Source organism: Scyliorhinus torazame, chromosome 4 (genome assembly GCF_047496885.1).
Source record: "Scyliorhinus torazame isolate Kashiwa2021f chromosome 4, sScyTor2.1, whole genome shotgun sequence".
Taxonomy (NCBI): Eukaryota; Metazoa; Chordata; class Chondrichthyes; order Carcharhiniformes; family Scyliorhinidae; genus Scyliorhinus; species Scyliorhinus torazame.
The window spans coordinates 266679771-266702000 of NC_092710.1; the positions used below are offsets into that span (position 1 = coordinate 266679771).

General features: G+C 50.4%; 1 protein-coding gene across 2 annotated transcripts in view; it reads right to left on the reverse strand.

The window, feature by feature from the left end:
* casp8ap2 (caspase 8 associated protein 2) overlaps window positions 1–22230 on the reverse strand; it is a 68219-nt gene that overhangs the window by 32493 nt on the left and 13496 nt on the right. Inside the window, exons 2-3 of one of the 2 annotated variants that reach the window (XM_072499759.1) lie at window positions 5890–5981; window positions 795–884 (exon numbers count right to left, since the gene is read on the reverse strand). In XM_072499759.1, coding sequence (XP_072355860.1) covers window positions 795–884; window positions 5890–5959 — 160 coding nt within the window. In that variant the 5' untranslated portion in view covers window positions 5960–5981. The remainder of the gene's footprint in view (window positions 1–794; window positions 885–5889; window positions 5982–22230) is intronic. The other variant, XM_072499760.1, reaches the window with a different exon arrangement.

The following is a 22230-nucleotide window of genomic DNA, read 5'->3' on the forward strand; positions in this document are numbered from 1 at the left end:
ACGCTCAGATCGTCAGGAACTGCGGTATATTTAATTTTAAGGGTACAGTTTCTGGGAGTAGAAATGGGATAAAGCAACAGTAAAGTCCCAGGTGACAATAGGATTCCCCTTTGAGGGGGAGAGCTGACAGGCGAGGGGCAAGGTTGAGAGAGCAGGGCCTTCATGAATAACCTCAGCCAATACGAGAATTGAACCCACACTGTTGGCTTCGTTCTGCATCACAAATCAGGTGTCCAGCCAACTGAGCTAAACTGGACCCCTAAATAATAACGTGCTGATCGCATTCTTCCTGGGAATTGCCCAGGTTTCATTGTCGTAGTGCTAATTTTGTTCTCTGTCTGTTGCAGCTGAGTCAAATTATAATTACTTGATAGGTTACTGGTACATTCTCTTAATCAAAAGGTTCTTTAAACTAGTCAGTCAGTTTGTGAAATGGAGGCAGCACACAGTAAGTTATAACACAAACACATGCATGGGTATGGTCAGCTGTGGTGTCTGACAAGTGTTATCTATTTTAAGACTTGGCTTATTGATGAATAACACAGCTATATACGTTAACACTTGCCCGTGTTTTATGACTGAATTATCCAAATGTACACGTGTGTCAGTAATCCAGGGCACTGAAATGCCAGCACTTTTCCTTCACGATCAAGCACAGCCAAAAGAACAGTGATCATCCTCTCAGCATGCAGCTATGTAAACCTCAAGCTTGGAGGGCACCTTTACCTCAAGACTGCCACCATAAGCATTACACTAGTTTGCCAGGTTAGTGAATGGTATTATGTTCAACATACGTGAAGCAGACTGTCCACCTCCTTGATAGTCTGTATCCAGGCCATCATAGATATCTACAGAGTTTTCATTGTCAGTCTTCACTGGAGAAACTGCAATGAGCACAAAGAGAAAGCCAACAAGTACTTAAAAAATGATTAAAAGCACAATAAAACAAATAAAAAATTGAAACGGAACACATTAGTCTGCAGTCCTGGAACCATCTGTGTGGTTGACAGCCAAGAAATAAATGCAAAAAAAAAATACAACAAACTGTTCAGTTATCAGGGAGAAAAGGAAAACAGTAATAGGATGAGCGAGAGGCGGTGAGAAAGAGAAAGAAAGAGCGGGGAGGGAGTGACAAAAATACATAGCAGCAGACATTGACACATCAGAGATAAGTCTTCAGGAATAAACACAGAAAATGCTGTAAATATTCAGCAGGTCTAGCGCTATCTATGGAGAGAAATGGAGTTAACTCTTCAGGTCAATGATCCTTTATCAGGGCTGGAAAAAGTTGGAAATGTAATAGTCGTTGAGCAATTGAAAGGGGAGGGTGGAAGGAACGCCAAACAGGAAGGTCTGTGATAAGGCAGGGGGCTAGGAGAGATTAAATTATCACAGAATTTACAGTGTAGAAGGAGGCCATTCGGCCCATCGAGTCTGCACCGGCTCTTGGAAAGAGCACCCTACCCAAGGTCAACACCTCCACCCTATCCCCATAACCCAGTAACCCCACCCAACACTAATGGCGGGGTTATGAAAAGTTTCACAGTGCAAGGCAAAAGGGAGCGGCAATGGGACAAGAAAAGAAACTAAATAAATGTCTGGAGGTGTGAATGGCAGTATTCGCAACATCAGAGGATGTAAAAGGGCAAGTGGTGCATTCAGCTGTGCTTGCATTGAGAAGTGGTGCAGGAAGGAAATGGATTGTTGGGCATGACTAAGGAATGGACCAGGGCTTGGCAGAGACATTGGTCCCTTCAGAATGCTAAAAGGAGAAAGGGAAAATGTGGTTTACGGCATCACACAAAAGGCAATTCAATGGCAGATGCAGTATAAATTGGATAAGTGTGAGATTATTCACTTTGGAAGCAAAAACAGGAAGGGAGATTACGAGCTGAATGGTTGTAAATTGGGAGAGGGGGGTGTGCAGCAGGACCTGTGTCCTTGTGCACCAGTCGCTGAAGGTAAGCATGCAGCAGGCGTTAAAGAAGGCTAATGGTATGTTGGCCTTCATCGCGAGAGGTTGAGTATCGAAGCAGGGATGTGTTGTTGCAATTACACAGGGCCTTGGTGAGGTCACATCTGGAGTATTGTGTGCAGCTTTGGTCTCCTTCTCTGAGGAAGGATGTTCTTGCTCTCGAGGGAGTGCAGCGAAGGTTTACCAGACTGATTGCAGGGATGGCGGGACTGTCATATGAGGAGAGATTGACTAGGTTAGGATTGTTCTCGCTGGAGATCAGAAGATTGAGGGGGGGGGTGTCTCAGAGACTTATAAAATTTTAACGGGATTAGACAGGGTAGATGTAGGGAAGATGTTCTCAATGGTGGGTGTCCAGAACCAGTGGTCACAGTCTGAGGATTCAGGGTAAACTATTTTGGACAGATACAAGGGGACATTTCTTCACCCAAAGAGTGGTGAGCCTGTGAAATTCATTACCACAGGAAATAGTTGATGCTAAAACATTGAATATATTCAAGAAGCGGCTGGATATAGCACTTGGGGAGAATGGGATCAAAGGCTATGGGGAGAATGCAGGATTAGACTATTGAGTTGGATGATCAGCCATAAGTGTGATGAATGGCAGAGCAGGCTCGAGGGGCCAAAAAGCCTCCTCCTGCTCCTATCTTCTATGTAGCAGAAATGGTCGAGGATGAGGCTAGCAGGGGCTGGAAGTTGAAAACAAGAGGAACCCTATCATGCTTTTGAGAGGGTGGGGGAAGGGCGGGAACACAATGGGGGGGGGGTTGCAGGGAGTACGCCGCGGGGATGAAATGGAGCTTGCATACAGCAGATGAGAGATGGGGAGGAAGACCATTCGCCAGATGCAGACACAGATCCCTCCCACGGAAAACCGAGTAGGCGGACAATTCCCAACCTCCCTCGAAAACTCAATGGGGGACTCTTTCCCCTCCAGAAAAACGAGTGCAAATATAAAGAAAGCAGAGAGTTCTGGCATTGATTTTAAATACAAATGTAAATAAGATCATGCGAGCACAGGAACCTGGGTCACAAGATAAGTGACAACCGTGCACATGAACAGAATGGCCTTTTCTCATTCCAAATGGCACGGTGGCACAGTGTTTAGCACTGCTGCCACACAGCGCCAGGGACCCGGGTTCAATTCCAGCCTTGGGTGACCGTCTGTGTTGAACATTCTCCCTGTGTCTGCATGGGTTTCCTCCCAGTGCTCCAGTTTCGTTCCCCAGTGCAAAGATGTGTAGGTTAGCTGGATTGGCCATGCTGAATTGCCCCTTAGTGTTCAAAGTTTTGCAGGCATGGTGGGGTTACAGGGATAGGGTGGGGGAAGTGGGCTTGGGTGAAGTGCTTTTTCAGAGGGTCGGTGCAAACTTGATGGGCCAAATTGCCTCATTTGCACTGTAGGGATTCTATGTGCCCTGTTGTACAATTGTTTGTAACATAGCTGTTGCTTGATTTCTTCTGTTTTGCCAATGGCTCTGTCTCTTGTATAAATCTTGTTACTATATGTTAAAAATACCAATAAAAATATTTTTAAAAACACAATGGACATGGTTGAGGGCCTCATAAACCAGTGCTCAGACTTGTGATGCTCATCATCACCCAGATTCATGCCTTTCCTTTTTTAAAAATAAATTTAGAGTACCGAATTATTTTTTTTTTCCAATTAAGGGGCAATTTAAGCATGGTCAATCCACCTAACCTGCACATCTTTGGGTTGTGGGGGGGGGGGAAACCCATAGAGACACAGAGAGAATGTGCAAACTCCACACGGTCAGTGACCCAGGGCTGGGATTCGAACCCAGGTCCTCAGCGCCCTAGGCTGCAGTGCGATTCATGCCTTTCCTGATGACAGACATAAGGACTCCACCACCCTTCTGCCCCAGCCCCACTGAAAGAAGCTGCCAAACTCCAGCAGACCGGCCTAATTCTGTGAAAAACTGGGATCATCCCCAAAGCTGCTGAATCATGGGCTGAACCCCAGTACAATGGCCCAATACCGTTGCACGTCAAATATCTAACTCAAACTGGTACATCTTGGTTCCATATTTTCAGCTTTAAAAATGTTTAAGCATAAAAATTAAACACAAAGGTAAGAGAAAATATATATCACACACTTACTATGTACACAGAGTACTGGACCTGGAATTTGATCCATGGATACCATTAAAAAGTATTTAATAAATGGAACTTGAATTATTCAAAGTCAATTAGCAACCCTAACATAATACCTTTCACGGCAGAATGCAAAACTACATTTCCTCTGACTTGCCATGGGAGATCTTAGTGTAAATAAAATTAATGATTATGTTCTCCCCCCCACCCCCCCTCGTCGAAAATACATTTGTTAGAAAATCATGTATTATTCTCCCCAGCCCCTCCCACCCTACAGTACAAGTGAAGAAATGTTGGGGTACAGCTACAGCTTAAATTGCAAATATTGTGTCGTTACTTCTGTTGTCACATCATAAGGATTGTATTAGGCACCATTTGACATTTGTCAGCTTTCTTGAAGCTGTTCACCAGCTTTTAGTAGCTTTTATGGTTCAAGTGCACGCACTGTATTTTATCCCTGTAACATTAGTAGATCTCCCACAGCATGGCTCAAAGCGAGCTGGAGGAATACGCTCCAGACATTATGATCTTGAGCTAATATTCGATTGAGGAAGGCTCCATACAAGACCAAAGAACATAGGTAGCACGGTAGCATTGTGGCTAGCACAATTGCTTCACAGCTCCAGGGTCCCAGGTCGATTCCGGCTTGGGTCACTGTCTGTGCGGAGTCTGCACATCCTCCCAGTGTGTGCGTGGGTTTCCTCCGGGTGCTCCGGTTTCCTCCCACAGTCCAAAGATGTGCAGGTTAGGTGGATTGGCCATGATAAATTGCCCTTAGTGTCCAAAATTGCCCTTAGTGTTGGGTGGAGGTGTTGACCTTGGGTAGGGTCCTCTTTCCAAGAGCCGGTGCAGACTCGATGGGCCGAATGGCCTCCTTCTGCACTGCAAATTCTATGATAATCTATGAGGAGCAAAATTAGGCTATTCGGCCCATCGAGTCTGTTCTATCATTCGATCATGGCTGATGTTCCTCATCACCATTCTCCTGTCTTCTCCCTGAAACCCCTGATCCCCTTATTAGTCAAGAACCTATCAATCTCTGCCGTAAAGATACTTAGTGGCGTGGCCTCCACAGCCTTCTGCGGCAATGAGTTCCACAGATTCACCATCCTCTGGCTGAAGAAATTCTTCCTCATCTCTGTTTTAAAGGATCGTCCCTTCAGTCTGAGGCTGTGCCCTCGGGTTCCAGTCTCATATAGTAACACAAGTCCTGGCCAGAACGGAGACAATTGAGTAACTTCCCCCATCAATTGTGCCTAGAAATTACATTGCTGTAAGTAACTGGAACTGATTTTATGCACATAATATGTATGAAGTAAAAAAAAAAATTTTTAAAAACTTGCATTCTTCACTTCTTCTATTTTTCTGGAAAAATAATCAATTGGTCTTGTGTAATCATTTTATACAGGAGACACTGGTTTCGATAGCTTTGGTCATGAAGTTGGAGGCTCCAAATTAAAACCACACGTTCTGCCCCACCTCCAACTCATTGGCGGACAGTGGTGTCAATATTCACTCCAATTAAGGGTCAAGCACAAGGCATGTATAAAAATCGAAAAGGATGTCATGTCATTCCCAACTCTAGGCACAAGCAGTGCTAGAGGAATTCAAAACCGATATAGGGGAACGCCTGGGAGAAAATTGTCTCCTTGTTCACTCAGCGTGGGAGCAGGAACCAACCCAGCAACAATGGAGACTGGAGATCGCAGACACGACATGAGTTCTAAAATTGTAGTTTTCTGTACATAATAGTTGGAACACACGACAAGCCGACATCGAGCATTCATGCTTTTCCTTACCAAAACTGTCCCGTTTCAACAGATCGCCATAAAGATAGTCCTCATTGCTGCCTCCCTCACTGCTGTCCATGATGGCTTCAGAAATTCTCCATCTGAGTGAAGAAAATGTTTCCAGTCAGTACTGTGACTATATCGGCATATTCCAAAACGAAACGTACAATTTTCACAGCCTGTATGCACGAGCGAAACATCGCCTGGCCGAACTCAACCGAAGTGCAGGACTCGACTCCACCCCAGTGGACCAGGCCCCAGTGCAAAGAGTCCCACGTCAAGGATATTGAAACACCTCCAAAGCAAAACCCAGCCTCTCAGGATATCTTTAATAAGCCCTTCGAGGACTTCCGGTTGCGGCTATGCCTGGGTAGGTCGCACGTTCGGCAGCTCCCGCCGTTCACGGACTTTTGGGCCCTTTTGAGGAGCCCCAGCAGCACTTGGACAACGATTCCCGGTGTGGGAAGGCAGCAGTAAGGTTCCCCCAGCATTGCATGGAGTGGACCAGGAGTGGAGCGGTCAAAAAAGGGATCTTGGAGAAGACAGAATGGGTGTGAAAAAGTAAGATGGCGGCGAGCAGAGACCAGGCAGCGTGCGGAGACCAGGCAGCGTGGGCGCAGTGGTCGCATGAGCAGCAGGAGTTCCTGAAAAGCTGCTTTGCGGAGCTGAAAGCAGAGATGCTGGCCCCAATGAAAGCGTTGATTGAGAGGCTGGTGGAGACCCAGAAGGTTCAAGGGGCGGCGATTAGAGAGGTGCAGCAGAAAGCCTCTGAAAACGAGGACGAGATCCTGGACCTGGCGGTGAAAGTACAGCACGAGGCGCTGCACAAAAAGTGGCAGGAAAAGTTTGAAGACCTGGAGAACAGGTCGAGGAGGAAGAATCTCCGGATTCTGGGTCTACCTGAAGGTGTGGAGGGGTCCGACATCGGGGCATAAGTAGCCACGATGCTGAATACGCTAATGGGCGCGGGTGCCTTCCCGAGGCCCCTGGAGCTGGAGCACAGAGTCCTGGCAAGGAGGCCCAAGGTAAATGAGCCGCCAAGGGCCGTAGTGGTGAGGTTTCACCGCTTTACGGACAGAGAGTGCATCCTGAGATGGGCGAAGAAGGAACGGAGCAGCAGGTGGGAGAATACGGAGATCCGCATCTACCACGACTGGAGTGCAGAGCTGGCTAAGAAGAGTGCAGGATTCAACCGGGCCAAGGCGGTTCTCCACCGAAAGGGGGTGAAGTTCGGGCTGTTGCAGCCAGCACGGTTGTGGGTCACTTTTCAGGACCGCCACCATTATTTCAATACGCCAGAGGAGGCGTGGACCTTTATTCAGAACGAAAAATTGGACTCGAACTAATGGTTTTGGGAAAGCTGGGGAGTGGGAAGGGGTGATTGGATGTGATGTGTGTTTTAATGCGCATGACTGCTGTTTTGGAGGGGCCGCTCCTCGTGTTTGAAGGGGGGAGGCGGGCAGGAGGACCTGGGTCGTCGGGAATTGGGGAGAGGCTGCAGGAGGAAGGAGCTGCGCCAAAGGGGGCGGGGGCCCGACGGGAGGGGGCTTTTTCCCACGCTAAAGGGGGGGCGGTGCCAGAGGGGAGTCTGTATCGATCTGAAGGGGGAGGGGGGGACTTTGACGGGGAATATAAATGGGGGATCGTTGGCAGAGGCGGGAGCGGCTGGGGTCAGCAGGAGTCAGCTGACTTACGGGAGTGCAATGGGGGGAGCAAGGGGGCTAGGCAGTTTTCTAGCCGGGAGTGGGGGGAATTGGGTTGCTGCTGCATTGGCCGAAGGGGAGCTGGAGGTAAGAGGGAGAGTCGGGGCAGGGGTCTTCCGCCTGGGGGACTGGAGAGTGCGGGAGGCGTGGGCATGTGGTTGGCCTAAGAAAGGAGATGGATAGTCCGGGGGGGGGGGGGGGGGGTCAGTCCCCGATCCGGCTGATCACATGGAATGTGAGGGGTCTGAACGGGCCGGTCAAGAAGGCCCGGGTGTTTGCTCATTTAAAGGGACTGAGGGCAGACGTTGCTATGTTGCAGGAGACACACTTGAAGGTGGTGGATCAGATCAGGCTGAGAAAGGGATGGGTGGGGTAGGTCTTTCATTCGGGGCTGGATGCGAAGAATAGAGGGGTTGCAATCCTGGTGAGTAAACAGGTGTCGTTCGAGGCGCTGAAAATTGTGGCTGATAATGGGGGTCGATAGGTGATGGTGAGTGGCAGGCTGCAGGCGACCCGGGTGGTGCTGGTGAATGTGTATGCCCCAAATTGGGACGATGCAGGGTTCATGAAGCGCATGCGGAGTGGGATCCCGAATCTGGAAACGGGGAGCCTGATAATGGGGAGGGGACTTTAATACGGTACTGGACCCGGCGCTGGACCGGTCCAGGTCGAGGTCGGGCAAGAAGCCAGCTGCGGCCAAGGTTCTCAGGGGGTTTATGGATCAGATGGGGGGAGTGTATCCATGGAGGTTTGCTAGGCAGGCGGCCAGAGAGTTCTCTTTTTTCTCCCACGTGCATAAGGCCTATTCACGGATAGACTTCTTTGTGGTGAGCAGGGCACTGATTCCAAGAGTGGAGGGAACGGAATATTCGGCCATAGCGATTTCGGACCACGCCCCGCACTGGGTGGAGTTGGGGTTGGGGGAGGAAAGGGACCAGCGCCAGTTGTGGCGCTTGGATGTGGGACTGTTGGCAGATGAGGATGTTTGTGGGCAGGTCCGGGGATGCATTCAGAGATACATAGACGCCAATGATAATGGAGAAGTACCGGTTGGGGTGGTTTGGGAGGCTCTGAAAGCGGTGGTTAGGGGAGAGTTCATCTCAATTAGGGCTCACAGGGAGAAGAGAGGATGGAGAGGGAGAGGTTGGTGGGGGCGATATTAAGGGTGGATAGGAGGTATGCGGATTCCCCTGAAGAGGGGCTGCTGAAGGAGCGACGGAGCCTCCAAACGGAATTTGACTTGTTGACCACGGGGAAAGCTGAGACCCAGTGGAGGAAGGTGCAGGGGGCAGTATAGGAATATGTGGAGAAGGTGAGCCGGATGCTGGCGCAGCAGCTACGTAAGAGGGAGGCGGCGAGGGAAATTGGAGGAATCAAGGACGAAAGGGGGAACACGGTGCGAATTTCGGCTATAATAAACGAGGTATTCAGGGATTTTTATGGGAACCTGTATAAGTCAGACCCCCTGGAGGAGGGGATGCAGAGGTTCCTGGAGCAGTTGAGGTTCTCGAGAGAGGAGGAGGGGCAAGTGGAATGCCTGGGGGCCCCGATTGGGATAGGGGAGCTGGTTACAGGGTTGGGGAGTATGCAGGCGGGCAAGGCCCCGGGGCCTGATGGGTTCCCGGTCGAATTCTACAGGAAGTTTGTGGATCTGCTGGGTCCGCTGCTGATGAGAACCTTCAACGAGGCGAGGGAGGTAGGGATTCTCCCCCCGACAACGTCTTGGGCGCTGATCTCGCTGATCTTCAAGAGGGACAAGGACCCGCTGCAGTGTGGCTCGTATAGGCCGATCTCCAGCTCCAGCTGCCATCTCCAGCTCCTCCAAGACCGAGTTAGGGAACTGGAGCTGGAGTTGGAAGAACTTCGGATCATTCGGGAGGCAGAGGGGTCATAGATAGCAGCTTTAGGGAATTAGTTACACCAAAGATTGGAGATAGATGGGTAACTGTAAGAGGGACTGGGAAGAAGCAGTCAGTGCACGGATCCCCTGCGGTTGTTCCCCTGAGAAACAAGTATACCGCTTTGGATACTTGTGGGGGGGGGGGGATGACTTACCAGGGGTAAGCCTTGGGGTACGGGCCTCTGGCACGGAGTCTGTCCCTGTTGCTCAGAAGGGAAGGGGGGAGAGGAGCAGAGCATTAGTAATTGGGGACTCGATAGTCAGGGGCACAGATTGGAGATTTTGTGGGAGCGTGAGAGACTCACGTTTGGTATGTTGCCTCCCAGGTGCAAGGGTACGTGATGTCTCGGATCGTGTTTTCCGGGTCCTTAAGGGGGAGGGGGAGCAGCCCCAAGTCGTGGTCCACATTGGCACTAACGACATAGGTAGGAAAGGGGGCAAGGATGTCAGGCAGGCTTTCAGGGAGCTAGGATGGAAGCTCAGAACTAGAACAAACAGAGTTGTTATCTCTGGGTTGTTGCCCGTGCCACGTGATAGTGAGATGAGGAATAGGGAGAGAGAGCAATTAAACACGTGGCTGCAGGGATGGTGCAGGCGGGAGGGATTCAGATTTCTGGATAACTGGGGCTCTTTCTGGGGAAGGTGGGACCTCTACAGACAGGATGTCTACATCTGAACTTGAGGGGCACAAATATCCTGGGGGGGGAGATTTGTTAGTGCTCTTTGGGGGGGTTTATACTAATGCAGCAGGGGCATGGGAACCGGGATTGTAGTTTTGGGGTACGGGAGAATGAGAGTATAGAGGTCAGGAGCACAGATTTGACGTCGCAGGAGGGGGCCAGTGTTCAGGTAGGTGGTTTGAAGTGTGTCTACTTCAATGCCAGGAGTATACGAAATAAGGTAGGGGAACTGGCAGCATGGGTTGGTACCTGGGACTTCGATGCTGTGGCCATTTCGGAGACATGGATAGAGCAGGGACAGGAATGGATGTTGCAGGTTCCGGGGTTTAGGTGTTTTAGTAAGCTCAGAGAAGGAGGCAAAAGAGGGGGAGGTGTGGCGCTGCTAGTCAAGAGCAGTATTACGGTGGCAGAGAGGATGCTAGATGGGGACTCATCTTCCGAGGTAGTATGGGCTGAGGTTAGAAACAGCAAAGGAGAGGTCACCCTGTTGGGAGTTTTCTATAGGCCTCCAAATAGTTCTAGGGATGTAGAGGAAAGGATGGCGAGGATGATCCTGGATAAGAGCGAAAGTAACAGGGTAGTTATTATGGGAGACTTTAACTTTCCAAATATTGACTGGAAAAGATATAGTTCGAGTACATTAGATGGGTCGTTTTTTGTACAGTGCGTGCAGGAGGGTTTCCTGACACAATATGTTGACAGGCCAACAAGAGGCGAGGCCACGTTGGATTTGGTTTTGGGTAATGAACCAGGCCAGGTGTGGGATTTGGAGGTAGGAGAGCACTTTGGGGACAGTGACCACAATTCGGTGACGTTTACGTTAATGATGGAAAGGGATAAGTATACACCGCAGGGCAAGAGTTATAGCTGGGGGAAGGGAAATTATGATGCCATTAGACGTGACTTGGGGGAGATAGGTTGGAGAAGTAGGCTGCAAGTGTTGGGCACACTGGATAAGTGGAGCTTGTTCAAGGATCAGCTACTGCATGTTCTTGATAAGGATGTACCGGTCAGGCAGGGAGGAAGGCGTAGAGCGAGGGAACCGTGGTTTACCAAAGAAGTGGAATCTCTTGTTAAGAGGAAGAAGGAGGCCTATGTGAAGATGAGGTGTGAAGTTTCAGTTGGGGCGATGGATAGTTGCAAGGTAGCGAGGAAGGATCTAAAGAGAGAGCTAAGACGAGCAAGGAGGGGACATGAAAAGTATTTGGCAGGTAGGATCAAGGAAAACCCAAAAGCTTTCTATAGGTATGTCAGGAATAAGCGAATGACTAGGGTAAGAGTAGGACCAGTCAAGGACAGGGATGGGAAGTTGTGTGTGGAGTCTGAAGAGATAGGCGAGATACTAAATGAATATTTTTCGTCAGTAATCACTCAGGAAAAAGATAATGTTGTGGAGGAGAATGCGGAGACCCAGGCTATTAGAATAGATGGCATTGAGGTACGAATGGAAGAGGTGTTGGCAATTCTGGACAGGCTGAAAATAGCTAAGTCCCCGGGGCCTGATAGGATTTATCCTAGGATTCTCTGGGAGGCCAGGGAAGAGATTGCTGGACCTTTGGCTTTGATTTTTATGTCATCATTGGCTACAGGAATAGTGCCAGAGGACTGGAGGATAGCAAATGTTCAAAAAGGGGAGCAGAGACAACCCCGGCAACTATAGACCGGTGAGCCTCACGTCTGTAGTGGGTAAAGTCTTGGAGGGGATTATAAGAGACAAGATTTATAATCATCTAGATAGGAATAATATAATCAGGGATAGTCAGCATGGCTTTGTGAAGGGTAGGTCATGCCTCACAAACCTTATTGAGTTCTTTGAGAAGGTGACTGAACAGGTAGACGAGAGTAGAGCAGTTGATGTGGTGTATATGGATTTCAGTAAAGCGTTCGATAAGGTTCCCACGGTAGGCTATTGCAGAAAATACGGAGGCTGGGGATTGAGGGTGATTTAGAGATGTGGATCAGAAATTGGCTAGCTGAAAGAAAACAGAGGGTGGTGGTTGATGGGAAATGTTCAGAATGGAGTTCAGTTACAAGTGGCGTACCACAAGGATCTGTTCTGGGGCCGTTGCTGTTTGTCATTTTTATCAATGACCTAGAGGAAGGCGCAGAAGGGTGGGTGAGGAAATTTGCAGACGACACTAAAGTCGGTGGTGTTGTCGACAGTGTGGAAGGATGTAGCAGGTTACAGAGGGACATTGCTAAGCTGCAGAGCTGGGCTGAGAGGTGACAAATGGAGTTTAACGTAGAGAAGTGTGAGGTGATTCACTTTGGAAGGAATAACAGGAATGCGGAATATTTGGCTAATGGTAAAGTTCTTGGAAGTGTGGATGAGCAGAGGGATCTAGGCGTCCATGTACATAGATCCCTGAAAGTTGCCACCCAGGTTGATAAGGTTGTGAAGAAGGCCTATGGAATGCTGGCCTTTATTGGCAGAGGGATTGAGTTCCGGAGTCAGGAGGTCATGTTGCAGCTGTACAAAACTCTGGTACGGCCGCATTTGGAGTATTGCGTACAGTTCTGGTCACCGCATTATAGGAAGGACGTGGAGGCTTTGGAGCGGGTGCAGAGGAGATTTACCAGGATGTTGCCTGGTATGGAGGGAAAATCTTATGAGGAAAGGCTGATGGACTTGAGGTTGTTTTCGTTGGAGAGAAGAAGGTTAAGAGGAGACTTAATAGAGGCATACAAAATGATCAGGGGGTTAGATAGGGTGGACAGTGAGAGCCTTCTCCCGCGGATGGAAATGGCTGGCACGAGGGGACATAGGTTTAAACTGAGGGGTAATAGATATAGGACAGAGGTCAGAGGTAGGTTCTTTACGCAAAGAGTGGTGAGGCCGTGGAATGCCTTACCTGCAACAGTAGTGAACTCGCCAACATTGAGGGCATTTAAAAGTTTATTGGATAAGCATATGGATGATAATGGCACAGTGTAGGTTAGATGGCTTTTGTTTCGGTGCAACATCGTGGGCCGAAGGGCCTGTACTGCGCTGTATCGTTCTATGATCTCGCTCCTTAGTGTAGATGCCAAGTTGCTGGCAAAGGTCCTAGCCACAAGGATTGAGGATTGTGTCCCGGGAGTGATACACCCTCGGAGGGTGGGGAGGCAGAAGTGGTGGCGGCAATGGATGCGGAGAAGGCCTTTGATCGGGTGGAGTGGAGTACCTATGGGAAGTGCTTGGTAGGTGTGTGTTCGGGGAGGGGGTCACAGGGTGGGTCAAATTGTTATATCAGGCTCCGGTGGCGAGCGTATCTACGAACCGGCGGAGATCAGAATATTTTAGGTTGTACCGTGGGACGAGACAGGGATGCCCCCTGTCCCCTCTGTTGTTTGCTTTGGCAATTGAGCCACTGGCCATGGCGTCGAGGGAATCTAGAAACTGGAGGGGGTTGTTCTGCGGAGGGGAGGAACATCGGGTCTCGTTGTATGCTGATGACCTGCTTTTGTACATCGCAGATCCAGTGGAGGGGATGGTAGAGGTCATGCGGATCCTTAGGGAGTTTTGGGACTTCTCAGGCTACAGACTTAACGTGGGGAAGAGTGAGCTCGTTGTGGTGCATGCGAGGGGCCAGGAAAGGGGGCAGGAGGAGCTGCCGCTCAAGAGGATGCAGAGGAGTTTATGGTATTTGGGTATCCAGGTGGCCAGGAGTTGGGGGACTCTGCATAAGCTTAATTTGGCGCGGTTGGTAGACCAGATGGAGGAAGACTTTAGGAGATGGGACGTGTTGCCACTCTCCCTTGCGGGCAGGGTGCAGTCCGTTAAGATGACAGTCCTCCCTAGGTTCCTGTTTGTGTTCCAGTGCCTGCCCATCCTCATCCCCAAGGCCTTTTTCAAGTGAGTAAGCAGGAGCATTATGGGGCTTGTATGGGCAAGTAAGACCCCAAGGGTCAAGAGGCTGTTTCTTGAGCGTAGTCGGGACAGGGGTGGGCTGGCGCTACCGAACTTGTGTAGTTATTACTGGGCAGCCAATGTGGCAATGATTCGGAAATGGGTAATGGAGGGAGAGGGGGTGGCGTGGAAAAGATTAGAGGCGGCGTCATGCGTGGGCACTAGCTTGGGAACGTTGGTGACAGCACCTTTGCCGCTACTGCCGACACGGTACACCATGAGCCCGGTGGTGGCGGCGACTCTGAGGATCTTGGGGCAGTGGAGACGCACAGGGGTGAGTTGGGGGCCTCAATTTGGTCCCCAATACAGAATAATCATAGGTTTGCAACGGGCAGGATAGATGGCGGATTCCTGAGCTGGAATCGGGTGGGAATTAAAAGGATGGCGGACCTATTTATTGATGGGGCTTTTGCTAGCCTGGGGGCAGTGGAGGAGAAATATGGGTTACCCCCCGGAAACGCTTTTAGGTACATGCAGGTGAGGGCGTTTGTGAGAAGGCAGGTGAGGGAATTTCCGCTGCTTCCCGCACGGAGGATTCAGGACAGGGTGACCTCGGGTTTATGGGTGGGAGAGGGCAGGGTCTCGCCGATCTTTCAGGAGTTGCAGGAGGAAGCCTCGATGGAGGAGCTGAAGGGCAAGTGGGAGGAGGAGCTGGGTGAGGAACCGGATGAGGGCTTGTGGGCGGAGGCCCTGGGTAAGGTTAACTCCTCCTCGTCTTGCGCCAGACTTAGCCTGATCCAGTTCAAAGTGGTTCACAGGGCACATATGACAGGGGCAAGGATGTGTAAGTTTTTTGGGGTGGAGGACAGATGCAGGAGATGCTCAGGGACCCCAGCAAATCACACCCATCTGTTCTGGGTGTGCCCAGCGCTGGAGGGGATCTGGAAGGGCTTCGCAAAGGCTATGTCCAAAGTCTTGGATACTCGGGTAAAACCGAGCTGGGGGATAGCAATATTCGGGGTATCAGAGGAGCCGGGAGTACAGGAGCCGAAAGAGGCCGGAGTTCTGGCCTTTGCGTCCTTGGTAGCCCAGAGGAGGATCCTACTAATGTCTCCACATTATGCGAAACCCCAAGCGTGGAGGCTTGGATTAATGACATGGCAGGGTTCATCAAGTTGGAGAGGATAAAGTTTGCCTTGCGAGTGTCTGTGTTGGGGTTCTCCAGGCGGTGGCAACCGTTCCTAGACTTTCTCGCGGAACGTTAGGTGGAGGTCAGGAGTAGCAGCAACCCAAGGGGGAGAAGAGGCAGCACGGGGCAGCATGGTAGCATTGTGGATAGCACAATTGCTTCACAGCTCCAGGGTCCCAGGTTCGATTCCGGCTTGGGTCACTGTCTGTGCGGAGTCTGCACATCCTCCCCGTGTCTGCGTGGGTTTCCTCCGGGTGCTCCGGTTTCCCCCCCACAGTCCAAAGATGTGCAGATTAGGTGGATTGGCCATGATAAATTGCCCTTAGTGTCCAAAAATTGCCCTTAGTGTTGGGTTGGGTTACTGGGATAGGGTGCAGGTATTGACCTTGGGTAGGGTGCTCTTTCCAAGAGCTGGTGCAGACTTGATGGGCCGAATGGCCTCCTTCTGCACTGTAAATTCTATGAATCTATGAAGGGGGAGGGGGGGGGGGGGGGAGGGGAGGGGGGGGTTTTGGCTTGCTTTTATTATTGTAAGGGGCGTTTGCCCCATTTTTTCTCTCAGTTTGTTAGATTGTTTAGTGGGTTAAGTTGTTGGAGGGGATGGCGTAAGGCCTCCCCTTTTTACTTTTCTTTTTTAAAATAAAGTTAGAGTACCCAATTATTTTTTTCCAATGAAGGGGCAATTTAGCGTGGCCAATTCACCTACTCTGCACATTTTTGGGTTGTGGGGGCGAAACCCACGCAGGCACGAGGAGAATGTGCAAACTCCACACGGACAGTGACCCAGAGCCGGGATCGAACCTGGGACCTCAGCGGCGTGAGGCAGCTGTGCTAACCACTAGGCCACCATGCTGCCCCCTTTTTACTTTTCTTATGTATATTTTCTTTCCTTTCTCGAACTTATTGAAAAACTTGAATAAACATATTTTTAAAAAATTAATAAATAAGCCCTTCGAGAAGGTACATCCCAAGCTCCAGGGGGAAACAGGATACCAACTATAGCGCCGCATTGCTCACCCAGATGAAGAGAAGAATAAAAATCCCCAAGGGAAGAATGTCCAAGCTGATGTAGGAACATTAGCCACTGCGTTACATTGCACAGTGTCACAAGAAGGTTATTAAGGGAACAACAACACTTCAGCAGAGGTACAACCACTGCTTCCAGAAGGAAAACCCAACCTCAATGAGGGGGGCACTCAGGAAACTACCATACAAGACCACTTGGACGAGGGCACCTATCTGCCTCACCAAATCCACCCTATATGAAAGAAGGGCTCCCAACGGCATGGTATACAGACCCTCTCTTCAACAAATCAATCAAGGATTACCCAAGCCCATCTCGGAGTGGGCTGTCACTCATTTCATCCTTTTCTAATAGTTCTAAAAGTTAATGCCAAACTCAATAAGAGTCAGAAAGAATCCAGTCCTCCCCAGGATACGTTATTTGCCCAGGCCAGCGAAGGCGATAGACAAGGATTCTTAAATTCAAAATAACAAAAAACAAAATAAAAACTCAATACCGTTAGCTGTGACTGTGGGTAGATCCTCAATCTCACGAGGTCTTAATTAACCCAACTTCACACCAACCATCCACCCATCACCCTGCCGTGGCTCCACTCATCTTCACTATGAATGAGATAATGAGTGTCCAAAATGCACTCCCTTCCCATAACTGCAAGGATTACAGCACATAGGGGCAGCACGGTGGCACAGTGGGTTAGCCCTGCTGCCTCACGGCACCGAGGTCCCAGGTTCTAGCCTGGCTCTGGGTCACTGTCTGTGTGGTGTTTGCACATTCTCCCCGTGTCTGCTTGAGTTTTACCCCCACAACCCAAAAGATATGCAAGGTAGGTGGATTGGCCACGCTAAATTGCCCCTTAATTGGAAAAAATGAATTGGGCACTCTAAATTTATGGAAAAAAAGGATTACAGCATATTGTAAAAGAAAAAGGAGTCAAACTGTGCACAGACCACGTATCACATAATTGACTCAATATGGATTTTGCCAGAAGAGGATAACAGATGAACCTCACTCTCGTGCTCACGTATTGCACCCCCTTGCCAGGAGAAAGGACAACAGATAATCACAAGTAGTAAAGCAACATGCAGGATTATTGAAGAATCCTGGATGTTTCAGTAGACACTGCTGTCCTTGGCACGCTGAGGACCCGGGTTCGATCCCGGCTCTGGGTCACTGTCCGTGTGGACTTTGCACATTCTCCCCGTGTCTGTGTGGGTCTCACCCCCACAACCCAAACATGTGCAAGGTAGGTAGATTGGCCACACTAAATTGCCCCTTAATTGGATCAAAACATTGGGCACTCTAAATTTTAAAAAAAGTAAAGGCCAATGTCCTGACAGGATTGCCGAACATTCCTCAAGATCTCGCAAACATTCCAACGAATGAAGCACCTTCACTTCCACCATGCTGCCTCCCCGAAGCCCACGGGACCCTTGGCGGGGGAGGGGGGAATGATTTGCCACAGTCAGCCACTTCCAACCCCTCACGGCGAGCATCAAGAAATTCAGAACAAGATAATAAAGGACCAGTGGTTGGAGGGCCCCAACTAACACCAGGTCCTCCCCAACACCATATTAAACTAACCCTATCAGCACATATTTCAAATCTCTTCTCCCTCGTGTTCTTTTTTTAAAAATTTAGAGTACCCAATTACTTCGAACCCGGGTCCTCAGCGCCGTAGGCAGCAATGCTAACCACTGTGCCACCGTGCAGCCCCTTCCCTCGTGTTCTTACCTAACTTCCTTCTTATCCAATGTGTTAGTTCCATAAACTACTCCTTGTGGACGCACATCCATATTCTAACCACTCACAGATAGATTTTCCTGAATTCCCCATTGGATTTATTAGTGACCATCTTGCAGTTGGAACGTCCAGCTTTGGTCTCACCCACCAGTGCAAGTGTTTTCTTCAAGCTCGCCTACCATTCACAAAAAGACCTCGGTCAGGGCACTTTGGGGAGAAAAAAGCCCGTTTGTTCAGCCTTTTCTAATAGGGATAATCTCTCATCCTCGTGAAGCTTCTTCAATGCCTCCATATTATTTTATAATTTGGAGACCAGAACTGTGCATCCTACTCAAGTGTGGTCTACAAGTGTAATACAGGTTCTCTGCTTTTTAATTTGAACCCTCTAGAAATTAAACCCAGTGTTCAGTTTCCTTTTTTTTGATGGCTTTATTAAACTGTGATTTTGATGGTTTGTGTATCAGCATCCTCTACCCCATGTAGAATTATCAAGGTAGAATATAGCTTCCTTATTCTTCGTACCAAAATGTTGGGATTAATTTGCCAACTACACAAGCATTCTGTAAGATTGTCTTCCTTTCTCCCTGTGTTTGCGTGGGTTTCACCCCCACAACCCAAAAGATGTGCCGGGTAGTGGATTGCCCACTTTAAATTGCCCCTTAGTTGGAAAAAAATAAATTTGGATTCTAAATTTATAAAAAATATATTGTCTTCCTGTATTTTGCTGTATTCTTCCTTTAAATTAAATACAGCCCTCAATTCGGTCTTAGTTGCAAATTTTGAAATTCTATTTTTGATTCCCAAATCCAAATCATTAATGTAAGCTGTGAACACCAGTGATCTCAGCTCCGATCCCTTAGAAATCCCACGTCTCGTCATTTGCCAATGAGTAGGGTTAAACTTAATCCAGACTCTCCGCTTTGTAACCAGCTTGCTCACCACTCTTGCTACCTGTCCCATGATCCATCATTCATTTCCTACGTCTTGAGTATTGGCACCACAGCAAAGGTACTTTGAAACATCAATATATATTGCACCAACTGCATTACCCTCACCAGCTCTTTGTTACTTCTTTAAAAAATCCAATAAGATAATCCAAGCACGGTGTCTCCTTTTGGAATCTGTGCTGACGACTCTATTAGATTTTCAGTTGCTAAAAATGTTCTCATTACATCTTTGCGTAAAGATTCCATTAACTTAATGAAAGGAAGGGGCAGTACGGTGGCGCAGTGGTAGCACTGCAGTCTCACGGCACTGAGGTCCCAGGTTCGATCCCGGCTCTGGGTCACTGTCCGTGTGGAGTTTGCACATTCTCCCAGTTTGTGTGGGTTCCGCCCCCACAAACCAAAGATGTGCAGGGTAGGTGGATTGAACACGCTAAATTGCCCCTTAATTGGAAAAAATGAATTGGGTACTCTAAATGTTTTTTTTTTTAAAATAAATTTAATGAAAAGGTGTGAGAAGAGAGCAATGAGATATCATAAGAGGCGTGAGAGTAGAACGTGGTGAGACATCATGAGAGACATGAGGGAGAGAGCAGCAAGTCTTCATGAGAGGAGTGAGAGAGCGGCGAGTCTTCATGAGAGGAGTGAGAGGGACTTCCGGTTGCGGCTATGCAGAGCAAAGTCGCACGTTTTGGGCTCTTTTCAGGGCCTCCAACGGCATTTTTTCGACATTTCCCAGTGTGGGAAGATGATTCCAATATTTGCCCGACAGTGTATGGCTTGGACCAGGTGCGGGGCGACTAAAAAAGTGGTGGTGAACCCAAAGAAAGTGCGAGGGAAGAAGAGCAAGATGGCGGCAGGCGGGGACCAGGCAGCGTGGATGCAGTGGGTGCAGGAGCAGCAGGAGGCTATCCAGCACTGCTCCAGGGAGATGAAAGCGGACCTGCTGGAGCCGATGAAGGCTTCTATCAACAAGCTGCTGGAGACACAGACGGCCAGGGGGTGGCGATCCGCGAGGTCCGACAAAAGATCTCCGACAACGAGGACGAGATCTTAGGCCTTGTGGTAAAGATGGAGGCGCACAAGGCGCTCCACAAGAAATGGCAGGAACGGTTCGAGGAGATGGAGACTCGGTCGGGGCGGAAGGATTTGCGGATCCTGGGCCTCCCGGAGGGGCTGGAGGGGTCGGACGTGGGGGCCTATGTGGTCACCATGTTAAACTCGCTGAGGGGAGCGGGGTCCTTCCACGGGCCCCTGGAGCTGTAAGGGGCACAGAGAGTGCTGGCGAGGAGGCCCAAGGCTAACGAGCCGCCGTGGGCGGTGCTGGTGCATTTTCATCAGTTCGCTGATCGGGAGTGCGTGTTCAGGTGGGCCAAGAAAGAGAGGAGCAGCAGGTGGGAGAACACGGAGGTTCGAATGTATCAGGACTGGAGTGCGGAGGTGACGAAGAAGAGGACCGGGTACAACCGGGCGAAGGCGGTGCTGCACAGGAAGGGGGTGAAGTTTGGCATGTTCCAGCCGGCGTGACTGTGGGTCACCTACAAGGACCGGCACCATTATTTTGAGTCCCAGGAGGAGGCGTGGACCTTTGTTCAGGCCGAGAAGCTGGACACAAACTGAGGGTCGGGATGGGTGGTCGGGGATTGCTGTTGGTGTCACATTTTGAGGGGGGGTTCTGTGCTCTTGTTTCTTTTTGGTTCGGTGTGGGTGGTTAGGGTGGGTTGGGCGCTGTTTTGGTTGGGTCTGTCAGGTGGACTCTTGGAGTGGGGTAAGTAAATGGAGTAGGTGTGGATGGCCAGTAGGGGGGGATGGGGCCCTGCGGGGGAGGGGGAGGCCTGGGTCGGGGGTGAGGGGACTGGGCCTGTAAAAGGAGCTGCATCAAAAGTGGCGGGGCCGGGCAGGTGGAAAGCGCAGGCTTTTTCCCACGCTGAAGGCTGTGGGGCCAGGGCGGGGAAGCGAGGGTTGTTTCCCGTGTGGGGATGTAAGGGGGAGGCGGAGAGCCTGCTAATGGGTAATGGAGGAGGAGGGTATGTCCCACAATGGGAGGAGTCGAAGGAGAGGCAGGAGTGGCCGGAGTCAGCAGACTTGCGGGAGTGCAATGGGGGGAGCAAAGCAGCGAGGAGGGGTCCTAGCTTGAGGGGGAGCAGGGGTTCCAGGTTGCTGTTGGTATGTTCAAGGGGGAGCTGGAGCGAGTAGAGGGGGTTGGGACAGGGGTCTGCCGCCGTGAGGAACAGACTGGGCGTGGGGTGCGGGCGCGTGGCTGGCCAAGGAGGGGTTATGGCTAGTCGGCGGGGGAGGGGGGGGCGGGTAGCCCCCTGATCCGGCTGGTAACCGGAATGTAAGGGGACTGAACGGGCCGGTCAAGCGGGACCGGGTGTTCGCGCACCTGAAGGGGCTGAAAGCGGATGTGGTCATGCTCCAGGAGACACACCTGAAGGTGGCAGACCAGGTAAGATTGAGGAAGGGGCGGGTAGGTCAGGTGTTTCATTCAGGGCTGAATGCCAAAAATCTGGGGGTGGCGATCGTGGTGGGAAAGAGGGTGTCGTTCGAGGCGTCAAGCATTGTGACAAGACAATGGCGGCAGGTACGTAATGGTAAGTGGTCAGCTGCAAGGGGAGAGGGTGGTACTGGTCAATGTGTATGCCCCGAACTGGGACGATGCGGGTTTTATGCGGCGCATGTTGGGTCGGATCCCAAACTTGGAAGTGGGGGGCCTGATAATGGGGGTGGGGACTTTAACATGGTGTTGGATCCGGCATTGGATCGCTCCAGGTCTAGGACGGGTCGGAAGCCGGCAGCGGCTAAAGTGCTGAGGGGGTTTATGGACCAGATGGGAGGGGTGGACGCTTGGAGATTTGCAAGGCCGGGGGCTAGGGAATTTCCATTCTTCTCACATGTTCATAAGGCTTATTCCTGGATCGAACTTTTTTATTATGAGTAGGGCGCTGATAGCGAGAGTAGAGGATACCGAGTACTCGGCGATAGCCATTTCGGATCACGCCCCGCATTGGGTAGACCTAGGGCTGGGGGAGGAGAGGGACCAGCGCCCGTTGTGGCGCTTGCAGGTGGGGCTGTCGGCGGACAAGGAAATAAGTGAGCAGGTCCGAGGAAGCATAGAGAGATGCCTGGAGGCCAACGATAACGGGGAGGTCTGAGTGGGGATGGTCTGGGAGGCGCTGAGGGCGGTGGTTAGGGGAGAGCTGATCTCCATTAGGGCCCACAAGGAGAGGAGGGAGCAGAGGGAGAGGCAAGACAGGAGGTATGCAGAGGTGCCTGAGGAGGGACTGTTGAGGGAGAGGCGAAGCCTCCAGGCCGAATTCGACCTGTTGAGCACCAGGAAG